Source organism: Zonotrichia albicollis, chromosome 3, assembly GCF_047830755.1.
Source record: "Zonotrichia albicollis isolate bZonAlb1 chromosome 3, bZonAlb1.hap1, whole genome shotgun sequence".
Taxonomy (NCBI): Eukaryota; Metazoa; Chordata; class Aves; order Passeriformes; family Passerellidae; genus Zonotrichia; species Zonotrichia albicollis.
The window spans coordinates 16534051-16552051 of NC_133821.1; the positions used below are offsets into that span (position 1 = coordinate 16534051).

An 18001-nucleotide genomic window follows, 5' to 3' on the forward strand; every position below is an offset into this window, starting at 1 on the left:
CCAAGACCTCAGGAAAAGCATTGCCTGTTTCTTCCCAGCTTCCTTTTTATGGGACTAAAGGAGTGCTCTGCAGGGATGAAAACAAGAATGGACTGCTCCCCACAGAAGTGCGAACACTCTGTCCCTAAGGATGAAAGGGCAGGTGAGCAACCTACACATCTACAGGAGTCTGGAGCAGAACTCAGCCCACATCCTCAAACTGGATATACTCAGCCAACCTCCAGCAAATTGCTGCATTTCAATTTGTAAGAGAAATTGCATCCTCAGCCAGGGGTTTCTGAAGGGAAAGAATTTGTTTGTATGGATCCAAGATGAGGAAACAGCAAGTTCGTTCTATACTGCTTCACTGGGACAGTCCAGTGTTGGGTGCACACACAGATAATCATCCTGGCCACCAGGAATGAGGCTGATCCACTTTTCCATCTAGACACTGCCTTTATCTAAAGGAATATGCATGGATAAAGGGGAAAACCCCAACAAAACCAAAAAGATTAAAGCACAGTTTAGTGGGGCTTGTGCGTGCTTTACATTGCAAACACGTCACCACCCACAGTGTAATTTTAGCAATGCAACTGCTATCAAACATTGCTGAAAATACTGACACCTAAAGCTAGATGCAGGGCTGCCTTTTTAATTATTACTCTCAAGCAGTGCATCTGAAAGTCTGGAAAGAAGGGAAGTACTTTTTAAATTGAGAAATAAAAAACATTTCTTAAAATGTAAACAGTACAATCAAATAGAGGCTGTATTCCCCCCTCCAAAAAAACCTCCAAAAAGCAGCCTCAGAAAAGCAGAGCATTTTAACACAAATGCATTTAAATTTATTTCCAACACTGAAAACAGCAAACAACTACAGAAAAAGCATCTGCTGCAGTGTATAATGTTTCAGTAATACAACAGCTATCTTTGAGAAAAGCATTGAAAACTTCCCATAAACTCACTATTCCTATCAGAGATCCTTTCCAACTTTCTCTGCTGGCTTCAGGGAACCATATTTCTCATCTCCTGAGACTTTTCTATTAACTAGGCCAATTCTAAAATAAAGTGAACTACTATTCTTTGTACCTCCCACTTACTGGTAATTTCCATATCGTTTCATCATATCTTTCTTGATATTCTAAAATAAACGCACCAAACAAAAAATGCAAACAAAAATAAGTATATCAAACAAAAATGTATTTATGTAAAAGATCAAGATTTAAGCCAATGAATCAAGGACTAAAATGCAAAACTTGCCTCCAAGTTCAAAAGGGGGACCAAAACTGGGAACTGAGGGAAAGCTTTATCTGAAACCAGATTTCTATTCAGCCAGTCCTAGTGCTCATGGAAATGGCATCTACATGTTCTTTTGCAACAATGGAAATGCAGTTCAAGTAGAAGAGAATACAGCACCCAAACTGAACCAGATTTTACCTTCTGAAGCCTATTTCAGATCTACAATCATAAAAAAAAATTTAATAAGAGGTCCTTAAAATAGAAGGAACAAGCCTAAATATTTCTGCCTTCATTTCTCCCCTTCTGAATCTGAATTATCTAATTAGTCAATGCTCAAATTACCTCATCTAACAATTACTATATCTTATGACTTATGTCATCCTACACTGTTACATGATAATGGCTTTTTAAAAAAGTTATTGCTGTTTAGCATAAAATCATTGATAGTTTGGGTTGGAAGGGACCTTAAAGATCATCTGGTTCCAATCCTCCTTGGGAAATATTCCACTAGACCAAGTTGCCTAAAGTTCCATCCCACCTGGCCTTCAACAGTTCAAGACATGAAGCATCCTCATTTGTTTCTTTAAAACATCCTTATTTTAAAAACATTAAATTGTACAAATAATCAAACATACAATAATTTATTGGATATGAATGGAAAAAAAAAACCCATATTGGTTATTGTTTGAAGAAAAAAAATCCCCTTTGTAGTCTGCATGTTTGCTCAATTCCTCAACTTTTTTCTCTAAATATTGAACTACTTGTTTTTTTCCTCCTTCAAATATCATGCTCACTTCTTTCACAATGCCAACCAAAAGCCAGTTAACTGCTAGTGATGGATTACCTTATGATTACAACAAAGCAAGAGACTTACAATAACCATTTCCTTCCACTTCCTTCAGGCCATGTAAATTTGCATGTAAATTAATAAACCAAAACGGTGGAAGCAAAACTCAAGGGAACTAAGACAATTTCCTGCAACTCCAGCAAGCTGGCTTGGCTTTTTAAATTTTTTTTTGGCCAGTCTTGGACATCATGGCATCTTTCTTTCTTTCCCTCTGGATGGTAAATGTTGCCAGACCCCTATTTTTCCCTTGCTGAAATAACAGCAGTGTGTTTAAGAGTTACTGCAGAAGGGAAATCACAATTTCAGGTTTTGGCCCACAGGCTTAAGCGTTATGTTAAGGGCTGTGCACAACAGTATCCCACTTCCCGGCACGTCAGCATCCAGCCAGAGCCAAAGGCTTTAGGTCTCTGTTATTTAACACAGTATAAATATATTGGAGAGATAAAATGACTAATGAGACATCTGATAGGAAGTATCACTGTTTGAAATACCATAGTAATAGGGAAAAATGAGTAAGAATAAGTGACATCAAAGGTGTGTCTTACCATAAATTCCGGTTGAAATACAGGGAAAGGCCTGTAAAACATATGAAAGAAAAAAAAGATCAGTGGGATTCCTGTTTACCATACTTTTTATCAAAACCAAGAGTGTTTTTAAATGCCTGTTTTTTAACACCCAGAGATTATATGTTACAGCATTCATGGATACAGCAGTCAAATCACAAGCATTCTCATGTCATTATATGAAACATATTCCATATGTTTTCCTTGCTGCCACATTAATAAAACTGCATTCTTTTTCACATCTTGAGCTACAAGCAACATTTGAACACAGACTCATTCTTAAAATTGCCTTTTGAGCTAAAATTTGATGCTATGAGCTAAAAATGAACACCATAAGCTACTACAGTAGCAAAAAACAAAGTCATATCATCTGGTTAGAGTTAGAAAATATTTCTTCATCAGTAAAATAAGATTGGCCAGCTTAGACTATGTTATGCCTCTCTGCCATGTCCTCATTCACTATAATCTCATTTTTTGACTCAGTTCTTGACCTCAGTTCTTTTGGATGTGGTTTATGGTGTGACCCAACAGAGCTGTACTGCTACAAGCCAAAGGTTTGCAAACTGGCACAGGGGGAGGAACTGGAAGATGCTGGTGAAAAGAAAAGAGCACATTTTTGGGGCAGCTTGGACACCAAAGAATACACATCATGCAACTAGAAATATTGCAGGAGCTGTGCCAGGAAGAACAATAATTTGCATTCCTGCTAGCTCTATGTGTTGTCTTGAGATTTGCATTTCTATGAGCCAGAGTCAGATTTCCACCAGGAAAAAACAAAGCTGACGTTTCAGGAGAGAGGCAATTTTCTTGGTGTTCAGCTGATACGTGATATCGCCTTTGCCTCCCACCTCTGGACTGACAGCAGGCACAGCTCAAAGGTATGAGAGCACCTGGGACCAAAGTCTCAAATATCCACCCAAGGCTCCCTCCAGATCCCCCAGCAATGAGTCATCATACAAAAGAAAGAAATTCTTCTTTACTTAATCACACAGGAAAACATTATTCAAAGCTAATGCTTGCTTTATATTTAACCAGGGAATTAATTAAGGAATGGTGATTAAGAAAGGAGAGGTCTAATGGAAAGAATACATCCTCCCCTCCCCTCTGAAAATACTTAACTAAAATAAAGTGGAGGAGAATTATAGTCTCATTCCTTCTCATAGCCACTACAACTTACATCCTGAAAAGTACTTAGCTTTGTAGTTTGTACCCAATAAATCACAACAACCAGCTCTTTAAAGAAATGAAGAATAGAGTAAAAAAATGAAAAAAACAACCACCGCATGGCTACAGAGCTCAGGCTGAAGTGGCAACAGATACTTCAACAATCAGAGAGAAACATAAAGGATGATTTTGTTCAGTTTAGAAAAAGATCTGAAAATTCACGACTGTTGCAGTTTCCACATGTTAAGAGGTAATTGCTCCAAACAAGTGTTTTGTTTTCTATTCTTTGCAGAATTTGAGTAACAGCATGGGACTCAGACGCTCATTTGCCTCAGAAAATGAGTAAGAGTATTTATGGTTCCTTCTCTCACTGGACTGGCCCCACAACCAGGTAAGGGGAGAGTCCTGCAGCACCTCCAAAACTCCATCAATCCCGTGGTCCTGTGGCTCCTTGGGCAACACACCACATGGTGTCTCTGGGACACATCTCCACTGCTAACTTCAGATCCCACACATGTGACAAAGCCACCCACCCACCTGGGGCTGCAGTGGCTCTGCCTCCCCCTGGCAGCAAAGAGCAGCAGCTCTCCCCAGTCACTGCAGGTTCCTCCCTGCTGCACGGCAAAGGGCTGACAGGGCTCGGAGCAAGAGCACAGATCCTAAAGGTTCTTAAAGACCTCTAAGATCACGGGGCCCAGCCCTTACATGAACCTCCTTAAAGCCTTGACAGGGACCTTGAAGGAGTCTATAAGACTGGCTGCTGCACTGTGAGGCAGGCTCAGCACACAGTGCCAACATCTGGCACAACAGCTGGATATTGGGGTGCTAGAGCCAAGCACCTGAGAGCTCCATTGGAACAAACTTCTTTCATCATTACATTGCAAGGCTTCCATATTACTAGAGTTCTGTACCTCCTTGATGTTTCTTGTAGGCAGCTCCTCTAGGCACTAACTCTTCCTTATCCTCACCACAACCATCTGACTCCTGTTCCCTCAACCAACCAATCCACTCTTATATAACACGCTTCTTATTGGCTACAGGTGTGGCCTGTTAACATCAGGCCTGCTCCTAATCTTTAGTAATTGGTTCAGCTGCAACTCTTTAGGGGATAAGATTACATTCTATACCACCTTCATTTACCCATACTGTGTCCCCCTACAAGCTTCCTTCTCATTTCTGCTCAGAGAGAGAAGATGAGAACAGCATTTCCAGCTCTGCATAGCAGCCCCTTGTCAAGCTTGCTCATCTCCACTCACAGAGTAATGTGTTCTGAGGCTACTCAGCAAGCTCTGGCTGGCAATTTTTGTGTTCTGTGTGTCTCTGAACACTTTAAAAATTCTTGTGTAGGCACAATCATTACCTTGCTTTCAGTTTCTGTCATGCAGCTGAATGAAACAGATCTGGAATAGAGTTACAAGACTGTATCAAATCCCATCAAGTTCCTTTGGAATATGGGCCTGTGCCATAACTCAGATGAGCTCTGCCCTCTCCCTCATTCAGAGATGATCACAGCACATAACCAGCAGATGTAATTTCATAAAATGTGACAGTGCTTTTATTAATTCAAGAAAAACCCATGCCCAAGATCACATATCAGCCCTGTTTCCTCTTGGCTCCTAGGGAGACAATTTAGTCTAGATGCCAGGTTGAAATTACTGGCAGAGCAGTAATGGGGAATTCACAGCATGGATATCAACATACTACAGTATTTGGCTTATGGACAAAAGATGTTAGGGTTTCTAACCTTTTCTGTGACTAATTAATAACAACTTAATTATGTATCTGATTTCAATTTAAAAAATCCATTTCACAGTAGGTAACATTCATTCGTATTTCCACAATAAAAACATTTATCTTCTTAATTTGTTGCTGGTAACCACTAATTATTTATGAACTTTTAATTTATTTGCTACCAAAACAGCATATTTGCTTTATTTGGGGACTAATAAGAAATGCTACCCTGATAGCACTCAAAGCAGACACAACTTTGAAGTTAAACACAAGTAACAAAGGCAGGAGCTTCCTACTACTCCTGTGCTTTTGCAATCATCTAGAGAAAGAGGCCAAATTAAATCAGGTCTGTGAATACTGTAAGGCTGAAATTGATTTAATTCCTGTAGGAGAGATATGTGGGCTCTCAGCCTCTGGTTCTTTTTAATCCAATGTGTCTTTACCAAGGCTGCAGCAGCAGTGCTAATTAGGATGAAATTTAATGCAGCTTTATGAGGAACATTTACAACAGTCACCATGAGGAGGCCAAGTTGGACTCTGAGACATTTCAGTAAGAAGCACCTGGGTATTTAAATGCTTAAGGGCTTATTCTACATCAAGGGGTTCTAGTTCACCCTGAGCTGCAGTGTATTAATGGTTATACATGAGATGAATACAATTACTAAGTCTACATGACCAGATGCCTCCTACTGCAGCCACAGCTCCTAATTCCTTACACAGAGCAAGGACTTTCTTCAAATTAAGTGCTCACCGTTCTGAACTGGTCTCTCAGTGTCATTTCTGCCACAACTAAGCCACATGCAAGGTAAGCACTTTTCTTCCAGCACATAACACAGCATACAAAAATAACAAACACAAACCCTTCTCTGATTTCACTGCATCATCTTATGAAGAGGATTAATTACCCTGTTTGACAGCCATTCCTTCATGCACCTTGCATTACTGATATTCCTCTTCACCAGCCTAAGCTCCTAAAAATCTTGTGCACCTTAGATGCTGTCCAAAATAAAATGCTTTATGAAAACACTGAACTTCAAAAACCACAATAAAACTATAAACTTCAGGGACTATTGTACATCTTTTGCTGCACAAACTGTTCACAAGGTACCTATACACATATTTAAGATCAGTAACATCAAACAAGTTTTGCTGCTGTTACTAGATCAAACTTATAAAACAAATCATTTTATAAACCACTAACTATAATACTATCCTTTTGCCTTTTAAAAATCCTTCTACTGATCTCTGGAAGAAAAATAAATTAAAATCTTATGCTATTTTCCAGCCTCTCTCCTGAAATTATATCTCTTTTGGTCATAATTCTGAACCATAATTTAGCAAACAACAGATTTTGAAAGCAACTATCATTCAAAGAAAATTCATAAATAGAGAATTCCAACATAATCCCCTATCCTGAAAGAGAAAAAAAAAGGAATAATTGAATATGACAATATTTAAGCTCAGTTTTCATTACAGACAATACTAGCATGTTTGTTATGTCTTTAAAGAATAAAAAAAGCAATTATCACCTCAAAAATAATCAATATCTTGAAAATAGCATGTCACATACAAGCCTTTAGGCATTTGTACAAGCTCTCTCATTCACATACTGGAAAGTTCTCTTCACCAGAGTCAAACACTGGGCACCCAAGTGCCAAAAACGTTGGAGAGAATTTTTCTGGGTGGAAACATAAACATTCAGTTATTTCAAAACCTAGAAGTTTACAAACCAGGCTCTCAAAGGCTGCTGACAGCTAACAAAGTGCTGGTCAAGCAACTACAGCTGAAGCTTGGATTCAGACCCAACGTGAAATATTCTTTCTGTGTTGTGGTTTAAGACTCTTCCAAAGAACAACAAGTTTAGAAAATTACATGCAGCAAGAATAAAATTTAAGTCAAAAATCCAGCAGCTGTGTGGCAAACCAGTGTGTGGTGAACCTGTCACAAAGCTACTGACAGCTGATTGAAGGACCACGATGCAGTTAGAACAACTTGCAGCGAGTGCATGGGGAAATTCAACACAGCCCAGAAAACAAACATCTGTCAGGGTTCCAGAGGACCTCCACAGGTCTCCCCTCCATGCTGGTCCCACTGCTTTAGGCAAGTGTTTACCACAAAGGTTGAGGACTTCTTCGAGTTTGTTTGTTTACACAGACAGCAGCTACTGAGAGAGGCCACTTAAGAGGTTAAAATGGCAAGAAAGAGTACCTTTAAAATGTCCCGTTTACCAAACTAAACAGAGCAGGTGCTGCAGGGGAGGATCATCCTCTGATGACCTGTTTGCTGTGTGACAATATTCTTATTGTTAAATTATGCATCTCAGTTCACATATTGAATGTCAATTCTTTTTTTTTTTTTTTTACTGAAGTAATAAAAACCTTAAACCAAATGACATTTGTTCAACAATGTGTGGTGAAAAAATATTGAGGAATGACTACTAAAAATTACAAATTCTTTTTAGTATCTGTATATTCTAACTTGACGTGAATTTAAGATAGATATCTTCTTTTCTGAAGACATTGCAACCAGATGCTACAATGACCTACACGAGACAGTAAAGCATTGTGATGTGAAATTAAATTAAGATGGTTCACTACTTGAGGAAATCTCACTAAATTTGTTTTAAACATTTTTCAAATTTAGAATCTTTCAGTAATAAAAAGCAATAGCTCAATTAACTGCTGGGATAAAAGTCTGGACTGAAATTGAGCCAAAGAACCTGATTTCTCCACATGCAAACTCAGTTGTGGGGTGAGGTTTTTTCTCCCTAAACTATTTGAATATTTGTAGTTCAAGTGAAAAACTTATGGGGGAACTACAAATTAACAGTTTGGTACATATTTTAAAAATCATCATATTTAGAAACACTGAGACATGAAGCCAGACTGCTCAAAGCAGGGTCACCCAGGACCGGTACAGACTAGAATATCTCCAAAGCTGGAGACCCTACAATGTCTGTGGGCAGCCTCCTGTGCTGTTTGACCAACCAGAGAGTCAGTCAGTCAATTCCTGTGTTTAAACACCGGCCCTCCCAGCTCTCTGAACACTCCCCTGGGTGCTTTGTTCCCCATCATCTGAGTCACTAATGAAGATCTTTAATTGCATTGGCCCCACAGTCAGCCCCTGGGGTACAGCTGGTGACTGGCTCCAGCTGGACCTTGTGCCACACACCACCACCCTGTAAATTACAGCACCTCAGCCAGTTTTTAGTCCACCTTTTGCACAGTAAAAAAAAAAAAAAAATTAGAAAGAAATAATTTGGCTTATAAGACAGCATTTGCCTAGGATGTTTAGAAGCCATTGCAGTTGAAATACCAATTAAAGCAGCAAAAATGCAGATGATAAGGAAAGAATAAAATATCAAATGCAAATTTAGAACAGATTTATTTATTTTTTTCTTTCTATACCATCCTGTGCCAAAGCAGGCTTGAAATGAATGACAAACTGATTTTGAACCACATCTGTGATGTGCTTTCAGCCCCAGCAGAGAACAGTTATGAGTTTCCTTCATGCTGAAGAGCAAGAAATTAAAAATCATTCTTCCTTTTTCAAGAACAGAAAGGAACATTCAACTAGCCTCATGGTGCTACAGAGCAGTTTCTGCATTTGCCTCTATAGTCCCTGAACTCTCACTCAGAGTCACTTTGAGAAGAAGGGCTTGAAGATGGAAATTCCTTCACAAGAACAATGCAGATACAGCCCTTACCCCTTTTTTTTTTTTTTTTTAATGAAGGTTATGGACTATTTTCCATAGACTAATAATGCTGTTTAATCATATTAACTGAAAAACACCTGTTGTATGAAGAGATTCCATTCCTTCAGCCTGCCAAGGCACCTGCACAGCAGGCTTTGGGCATGCCTTCCCCACTGACATATTTCTACTCACAAGATCCTGCAGTATCCACAGACCTCATCTTAGGTGTGTATTGCTAAGAGGAGAGCTGGGATCCAGTTTCATCTCTGCTTTCCAATTCCAGGCTGGACTTCTGGCCTGAGGTTTTCTCTACAGTTAATAAAGAGGGTAATTTGACCTGGTTTAGGTCAAATGAATGGCTCTCATGGGGAGCTGTTGACTACAGAGCAAAGCTAGATTCCCAAGCTAAATTTAGGTGAAACAGATCCTTCCCTCAGAACAGGAAATCATATGTACTCACCAGAAAGATTCAGGAACACACTCTCTCTCTTCTGAGTCCTCACCACAGGAATATTATTCCATTGATTCACTTTAAAATTACTTTTAATGAAAAATGTTGAGCCAGATTTCTCCAGCTTCATGAGACAAGCAGGGACTTCCAAATTCAGCAAATCGCCTCTGTTTCTCCAAAGAGCCAGTTAAGAATTACACAGAACCCTCAGTTTTGTGCATTGGTGTGAGAATCAGATGTGCTGGACTCAGGGCAGGCTCCAGGTAAGCCCAGGGAGATTTCCATCCCAGGAAATGCCAGTGCTGAGCCATACATGGTGCTCAGAAGACACAGGCACTGCAAGCCTGGCCCAAGCCCACAGGATTTGGTAGGAGAGGACACACCTAATGCAGCATCAGCATTGCCAGCGTCCACACCATTACCTGCTAGCAATTTCTTAGTGAGCTCAATTTTAGTGTCTTGGTCCCTCATTCAAATCAATTTGCGCCACATCTACAGATCAATAGTAGCTTTACATTTATAATATTTTCGAAGGAAAAGAAAAAGAAAAAGGAATAAGAAACCATAAGACTATATAAAGATATAAAAGCTTTAGAAAGGAGATACTCAGCAACAAAAGTATTTACTGACAACAGTGACAATTATTTCATCCTTAACACTAGGTTAGCCTGTTGTTACTGCTTCATTTAAACCAACACACTCAAGGAAATACCACTGCACCTCTACTGCGGTTTGATTCAGATCTGAGCCAACCTTGCAAGAAAAAGTTATTAAATGATATTAACATAGTAGTGAGATCATACTCTGACAAACAAGAATAATGAGGTAAATTAAGGGGAGATGGATATTGAGGCTTTCCACTAAATGTCCTTAATTTTGAAGGTTTTAAACGTACCAGCTTCTGAACCTCAGTGCAATTTTAGTTTTTTACTATTTGCGATATTTATAGCTTCCATTTATATAAAGTAATACGTAATTTTAATGCAGGTCTAATAGTTTCAACTGCCATTGACACAGACTGTAAAATGAAAAAGGGAGAATACCTTGTTGAGTGAGATGCTATTTTATATCATTCCTGCCACCCCAACCACGGCAATACAGTGGGTTAATGCCATATTTGGATTCCAACCTTGTCAACACATCAAAGATCCTCCCAGGTGAAGAGGAGCAGGGCTGTGCAATTGATCTCCCCTAACCTGTAACGTCTGTGTCACTCTGGTCCAGGGTGAGCCACTGCAATGCATGTTTCTTTTTGAGAGAGGTAAGAGAGATGCCTTGAAGAAGTACACAATGATGAAAGGTATGAGACAGGCACAGACCTTGGAAAATGTCAAGGGAGATCACAGTCAAAACTGCCTTCTTTATCCAGAATAAATAACAGCAGTTGTGGATTATGTGACTGCAATTCTGTGGAGGAGGTCTGGTGACATAAATCACAGTAAAGACAACTTGAGACTCTTTTTAAAGACCAAGGAGGTTATTCATATTTTTAGCTTACATTCTCCTGTCCCCAGGCACAATCCCTACAGGCATTTCTATGGCCATTGAGAGTCCCCCCAGTGCACTGTTTTTACCCTCCCTATTTATTGTCTGCTGTCACCCCCACACCATGGTTTTTTCCTTTCCATCCTTCTGCACACTCCTCCCCGATCACAGATTGCCGCCATCCGCCCCGCTCCAAATTCACCGCTTCCATTATCACTTCCCTTGCAGCTGGGGCACATCTGCTCTCAGATCCACTTTACAATTTTTCCTGAGGCTTTGCCTTGCTCTCAGCATTGCTCGAATGCCTGTGCAAGGAAAGCAGCAGCTACAGGAATCTCACCACCATCTGCGGCTTGATTCAGAGCCATTGCAGGCAGCAAGAAACCCTCAGCTTCAACTGCAATCCAAATCCTATTACCACTGGTTTTTCTTCTTTCAAACTGCTGAATGACACAAATAAACAAGTTAAACTCCACCAGTATTACCAAAAACAGGTCAGCAACTCTGGATACCTCATTTCTGGCACACTGGGTTTGGTTCAGAAAACAACACACTTGCTGCCTGAAAGAAGGTTCTGGAAAAATCAGTGGTGATGTCTTCAACAGGGCGCTCAGAAAATGAGGAGTCCTGAAGAGAGGCCAATCCAGGTTTGCAGGTTCTGGCACATTTCCTCATTCTGAGTAACCCCAACAGTGTTTCTTACCAAGTTGAATGAATCTGCACAACACTTTCCTTGGCATCAGTAAATGTGTCGAGATTTGTCGCAATAAAATTTCAATGTCAATGCAAAAAAGGCCGTCACACATATGGGAAAAGTAGAAAAAAAAACTGCCCAAAATCTTAAAAAAAATATGTCTATTTTCTCTTAATTCCTTCAGCTTTCATTCTCTTACAGACATATATTCCTTCTCTTGAGAAGTGTTGCTGCAAAAAATACAAGGTTAACAACTTTAAATGGAACTGTGACTTTAATTTTCTATGTCCTCCTGTTTAATATAATGATCTAGACAGGGTTTTTTTATTGAATTCAAGTAACATAATGACTTGTCAAATTCTTCCTGCTTTCAAACATTCTGTATGGAAATAACTGGTATGTATATTTTTAAAATGGCAAAAACAGCAGAAGTGAATAACAGGCATAAAGATTTTCCTCTCTTTTTAAATACATATTTCCCAAATGAAGAAAACTGCACAGTACAATCAAAATGAAACCAAAAAATATAGCTATCACTTTGATTTCCCTTTATTTTCTGGTTGAGTTAATCCCAGATGCCTTTTTCATTAAAAAGAAGAAGAAAAAAAAGGCATATTGAAATCTCTGTGCTGTTGCTTTCCTTTTTTTTTTTTTTTAATAAAGGAAAGACAGACATGAAAATGTCTAAACCAGACACATTGTTATTCAAGAAACATTGTAAGTAAAAACCACTTGCATTACCAATATTTATCATTCATGTAAACTATTTAGCATGAGAGACAAAAGCAGATTTTATACATATCTCTATATATATATCTACAGCTATGTTTATATCAAAAGACACCAGCTCTGAAGAACAAATATAGCACACAGAAAAGGGGAAAAACCAACAAAAAACCAGCCAATACCAAAACATCTCAAATTAGGGAGGAGAATGAAGGAAATTAAGAACTTTTACCTGAGGATAGTAAAGGTTTAGCATGGTTAGATGCTTTACAGTTTCTTGTTTTCAAATACCTTGAAGAGAGTTAAGAAGTAACTGAAAGGGTCCATACCATGTGCCATGGTAAAGACTGTATAAAAGCAAAGGGGAAAATGTTGGTAAAGTACTAAAGCCCCAGTTCTTTTGGCTGCCTTTTCTCCAAGCACCCATTGATTTCAGTTTTCAGGGCTCTAATTGCTTCTTTTCAGACTGATTTGAAGGCATTAACATGCATAAATTTCCATTTGTGCTCTTGGGATTTGTATGGCCAACACTACTTGTTATTCTTCCACAGTCTGTTCCCCTGGTTTTTCTACTTTTAAGGTCTACTCCAACAGAAAGCTTCTGTCTTGCATTAAAATACAGTTATGAAATTCATAACTAAACAGTACTTTAAACCATATTGTTTAATCTTATGACTTTTCCTCTGACAAGTGTGAAAACGTGTGCAATATGACAGAAGGTTTGCTATAGTAATTGCATGTTGTGATTGAATGAGAGAGTAACAACCACAGAAATAACTGTCTTGCTGAAATTACTGCAGAAGGTAAGTTGCTCCTGTACAGTTTTAACTCATGCACCATCTGTTTCCACAGTCCTTTAAATGTTTCTCCAACTAGTTAAGGGATTTGATTGTTGTTCCTCAGGCATTGCCACATTTTCTCTGACCTTTTGCACATTGTACCTTGGAAAGTGCACAAATCTCTCCATCCCTTTCTGTCCTTCCTCCCCTCAAACCCTACAGACTGGGACTCATTTATCCACTGCCCACACCTGACAGACCTCCCACTCATGTTTTCTAAATTCTTCCCACATTTGCTAGCAAAGAGGAGATTACATATGGGCAAAATGCGTAGGTCCCTTTGTGTATCCAGTAGATGGAGACAGTGTTTATTTCCCTAAAAGCTGACATTATTAAACAATAGTCCAAGAACCAAGTAATATCTAAAAATTATTATTATAGTCAAGAATTACCTAGTTGTGAAAACAGAAATATATCCAAATAATAATCACATTGTAGAGTTGAATTACAATACTAAATCATTTGCAATACAGCACTAAGTAACACTGCATTAAACTTAACAGATTATCAAGACTAATTCTATATTAAAAAACAAACAGCTGAAGTTAAAATGAAAATGAACTACAAACAAAATCTCTTCATCTAAAGCATTTTCCCCTTTACACATGAGAAGAGCTAATACAACAAAACTGTTGCTGTAACACTGCACACAGTGACAATATGTTACAACAGTAATGTAGTCACAGACAACTTGTAGTTACAACAACTGAGGTTCCTTCAACTCAAACCTCCAGGTGAACAAAAAAAAAAAATGGGATATCAGATGAAACCAATGTGTTGCAAATTAAAAATGAATAAAAGGAGATTCTTCTTCACATAAAATCGTGGATGCCACAGAAATGAGAAAAGCTTAGGGGAGTTGAAAATCAATAATATGAATTCACCTAAGAAAAAAGCCAATGAGCAATTTAAAGCATGGAGATAAAAGCTGTGGATCAAAAAGTCCCTAAGTGATGAAAAACCAGCTGTAGGGAAGTATTCTGTCAACTGCCACTAAATGTTACCCCATCCCTTCACTCCCCAAAAGCTGAGCATCAGCTTTTGAACAAAGCCAAGGCAGGGCACTAAGACACTTGGCAGTTGGGCTGACCCAGCACGGCCCTTCACATACTCCTCAGCAAACTTTCTCCATAACTGTAGAGAAAATTATGAACAAACAGGCACAATGCACAGTTTTGGGGGGTTGTTGTAAGCTAAAAATCCCTGTGATTTTAGAATTGCATCAGGACAGCAATTGCCAAAATAGCAAATGGCTGCAAGCCTCCTCTGCCCTGACCAAGACAGGGTTTTGGAGAGCAAGTCTTCCATCCCATTTGCTTCTGCAGATGTCCTTTGAGCAAAGGCTATCTTTGTATGTAAAGTTTTAAAGCCAGTGGGGGAGTTCATTGCATGATGTGCTCGTGCTTCTCTGTGGCATGAACAAGAAATGTGTATCACACTAGCCAGTGCTAATCTCATACAAGGGAATACAGACCCTGCTGATCCTTGCTGGATTTGCTGCTGCCACCAGGCAGTGTCCTCACTTCCCTTGTGAAGGACTCTCCCTCTGGCCTCCTTTGTTTCTTCCCAATGTGCTGCTGTAGGAGGCTTTAGGAAATACTTCATCACTGCACAATGAACAGCTCTCTGAATCCAAAACATTATATTGCCTTAACTTCATGACAAAAGGAAATGTGTTTTATGCTCACCTTTCATAAACACATTGAATACAACAATGTTAATAATATCTAAAATATTTGACAAAACTCTACTTATGCTATATCTTATATTTTTTTGGTAATTCACTGTTCCATCTGAGGCAGCATTCTCATTATAGAGCCCCCTAAGAAACATACCATCCCAAGCAACATCTTGAAAGTTGAGCTTTTGATTTGCCTTTCCAGACAGAACTGTTTTCAAGAAGTCATCCAAAATCACTTTCAGATAATGTCTCCCCAAGGAGTTACAACTAATTAAGAGTCCATGCACGGGTTAGCAATTTACATGATTCCATTGTGGATTCTGCGATTTTTATCTAAAGTCTTTGAAGTCTATATATAATGTCAGTCGTTCTGAGTCATCAGTAAATTACAATCCTCTATACTGCACTGCTGGAAACACTGAAATATATGGAGCAAAACTGGTCCTGACACCATTCCCCCTAATACTGCTGTTAACATCTTCCATTGAGAGAACAGCTCATTTGCTCATTTCTCATTTGCTAATTGATTTTTAATCCATAACTTCCAAAGGCTATCGATTTCTCCATCCCATGAATCTTTTTTGAATAAACAATGCTGCTTATTTTCTCAAGAATACCCAGCAAGGAGGGAGGCTGCCACTGCAGCACAAGCCTTCATGGTTTGGTTGGTGCCAGCAAAAAAGTAGGAGACTCTCTCTAGAGGGTCCAGACAAGACCGTCAGGACTTTCATCCTTAGTTCAGTGAAGGGGGCACACACTGCCCAGGACAGAAGGTTAGAGCTGGACAAAAACAGCAATTCTAAGTGCAGGTAGCAGCAAACAGAAGGCAGGGAGGCCAATATATGTGACTTTTCAGCCCAGTCTTGAGCTGTTCTAATAATAAACCAGGGAAATAGCTTGAACATTACATGCTATTGAGCAGTGGACCCTGACCTTTCTCAGTCCATACACCGCAAGCCAAGTCAGCCCTTGCCTTCCCTGGCACACGGAGCACTGTGACAGCAGCTCTGCCTTCAGCTCGCTAGAGTGACCTGTGGCCACAGGACAAAGAGCACTGCTAAAGGTTTTGGCTTTCCTTCTTCAGGAGACATTATTTTATTTTACCGATATTTGTGACAGTAAGCTCTCCTCATAAAAACAGTGCTAAATTGACCGATGATAAATCAAAATACTGTGGTTTTAGCTGTACGTGGAATATATTTGGGATGACTGGGCTGGTAGTACTACAAGTGTAGCACAAAGCTTTCTCATTTCTCTCCTTCAAAATATTTCTTTAAACCTAGTGTCTAAAAAACACAACAAATGTTAAGTTGGTGTTTCACTTTGTCAAATCCTAACAGCTAACACTACCTCTTCATTGAGGTCCCTAAACAGCCACATTAAATACACCAGTAATAATAAAAGCATAAGCTATGACTGATTTGGTCTCTTCAGCTGCTGGGATCAGTCCAGATAAGCCACAAATTCTTTATGAACTAAAAAGCAGAAAATTAAAATACACAGATTAAGCTAAACCAACTTTAATACACTTCAGTATTTTGGCTACCACTTCACCTATAATTAACATCGGCATATGGTAAAACATAATATGTTTTACCATATTAGAACCAGTATGGCCTTAAGTCTAGCATTACGGCACGGAAAAAAAAGTGCCCAATCCCATATTGTGACTCAGAGAAATTCTGTACGTGATCTAGCAAAAATTGTAGTCCTTTCTCCACAAGCCCTGAGAGTTTCCAGAGGATGTGGCTATACCATCAGTCAGGACAGTGAAGGACACCTGCCATGGATTTCCACGTACAGTTTTCCTTCCAGATCTCAGTTTTCCTTCCTGAGATCTGGAAGGAAAACTGTGCAATGATGGAGGATGGAAGGGGAAAGGCAATGCGGATACAAGTTTTACTCTAAGAGCACCTGTAAGATCAAAGAGTTTTGGAGAGCACTTGCCTGTAGCTGCAGACACTGTAAATCATAAATTTATCAGCATAAGGATTTTAATGCAGCAACTCCAAGGACATACAAGTAGCAAACCTACTTCATTAAATACTAACACTCCCTTCCTTCACAAAACAACATTTGCCACTACATAGAGCTGTGTGGGTAAATCAGAGCAAGGGGGAGAAAAGAAACTTAAATATGAGGGTGATGAGGCCCTGGCAAAGGTTGTCCAGAGAAGCTGTGGATGCCCCATCCCTGGAAGTGTCCAAGACCAGACTGGACAGGGCTTGGAGCAACCTGGGATAATGTAAGGGGTCCTTGCCAACAGAAGGGGGCTTGGAACAAGATGATTTCTGAGGTCTCTTTGAACCCATTCTGTAATTCTATGATTTTCCTGATTGCTTTACTTTAATTTTCAGGAAGTGAAGAATACTTTTTCTCAGTATTACCTCTAATTTCCTAATGCACTTTAACAATGGACTAATTCAAGTTATAGTGCAGTATCAATATTTTTCTATTGCATAATAATTCACTTCATAAAGGGCTGGAAGGTCTATTATTTTGTATTTCATGTCAAAAAAATTACATTTTCCTATGTTGCTCCTAATCATTAGATACAAAAGGAAACTAGCAAGTAAATAAATTTTACTCAAAAAAAAAAAAAAAAAGAGGAAGAAAAATGAAAAGCTGTTAGGCACTCACCACCACAACCTAGATTGTATGTTTCACAGAGAAATCCACACTGTCTTAATCCTGAGTCTAGGCTAATAATTGTTATGAGAAACAGCATAAATTGATCAAGCTTTGTCATCAGAAATTAAATAAGGCATATCTTTGCCTTTAAATACAATAAAAATGACAACAACAATCTGTTATTGTACTAGTGAGGAAGGGAAAGTACCCATATGTGACAGAGACTGGCAGTATATTTTACACAGTCTGTGCTCAGAGTCTAGTGCTGAAAGGCAATACA

General features: G+C 39.1%; 1 protein-coding gene across 7 annotated transcripts in view; it reads right to left on the minus strand.

The window, feature by feature from the left end:
- Window positions 1–18001, minus strand: part of MACROD2 (mono-ADP ribosylhydrolase 2) — an 849382-nt gene that overhangs the window by 273172 nt on the left and 558209 nt on the right. For all 7 annotated transcript variants that reach the window (XM_074536851.1, XM_014268149.3, XM_074536850.1 and 4 more), the window contains one exon: window positions 2608–2638. In XM_074536851.1, the coding sequence (XP_074392952.1) occupies window positions 2608–2638 (31 nt within the window). The remainder of the gene's footprint in view (window positions 1–2607; window positions 2639–18001) is intronic.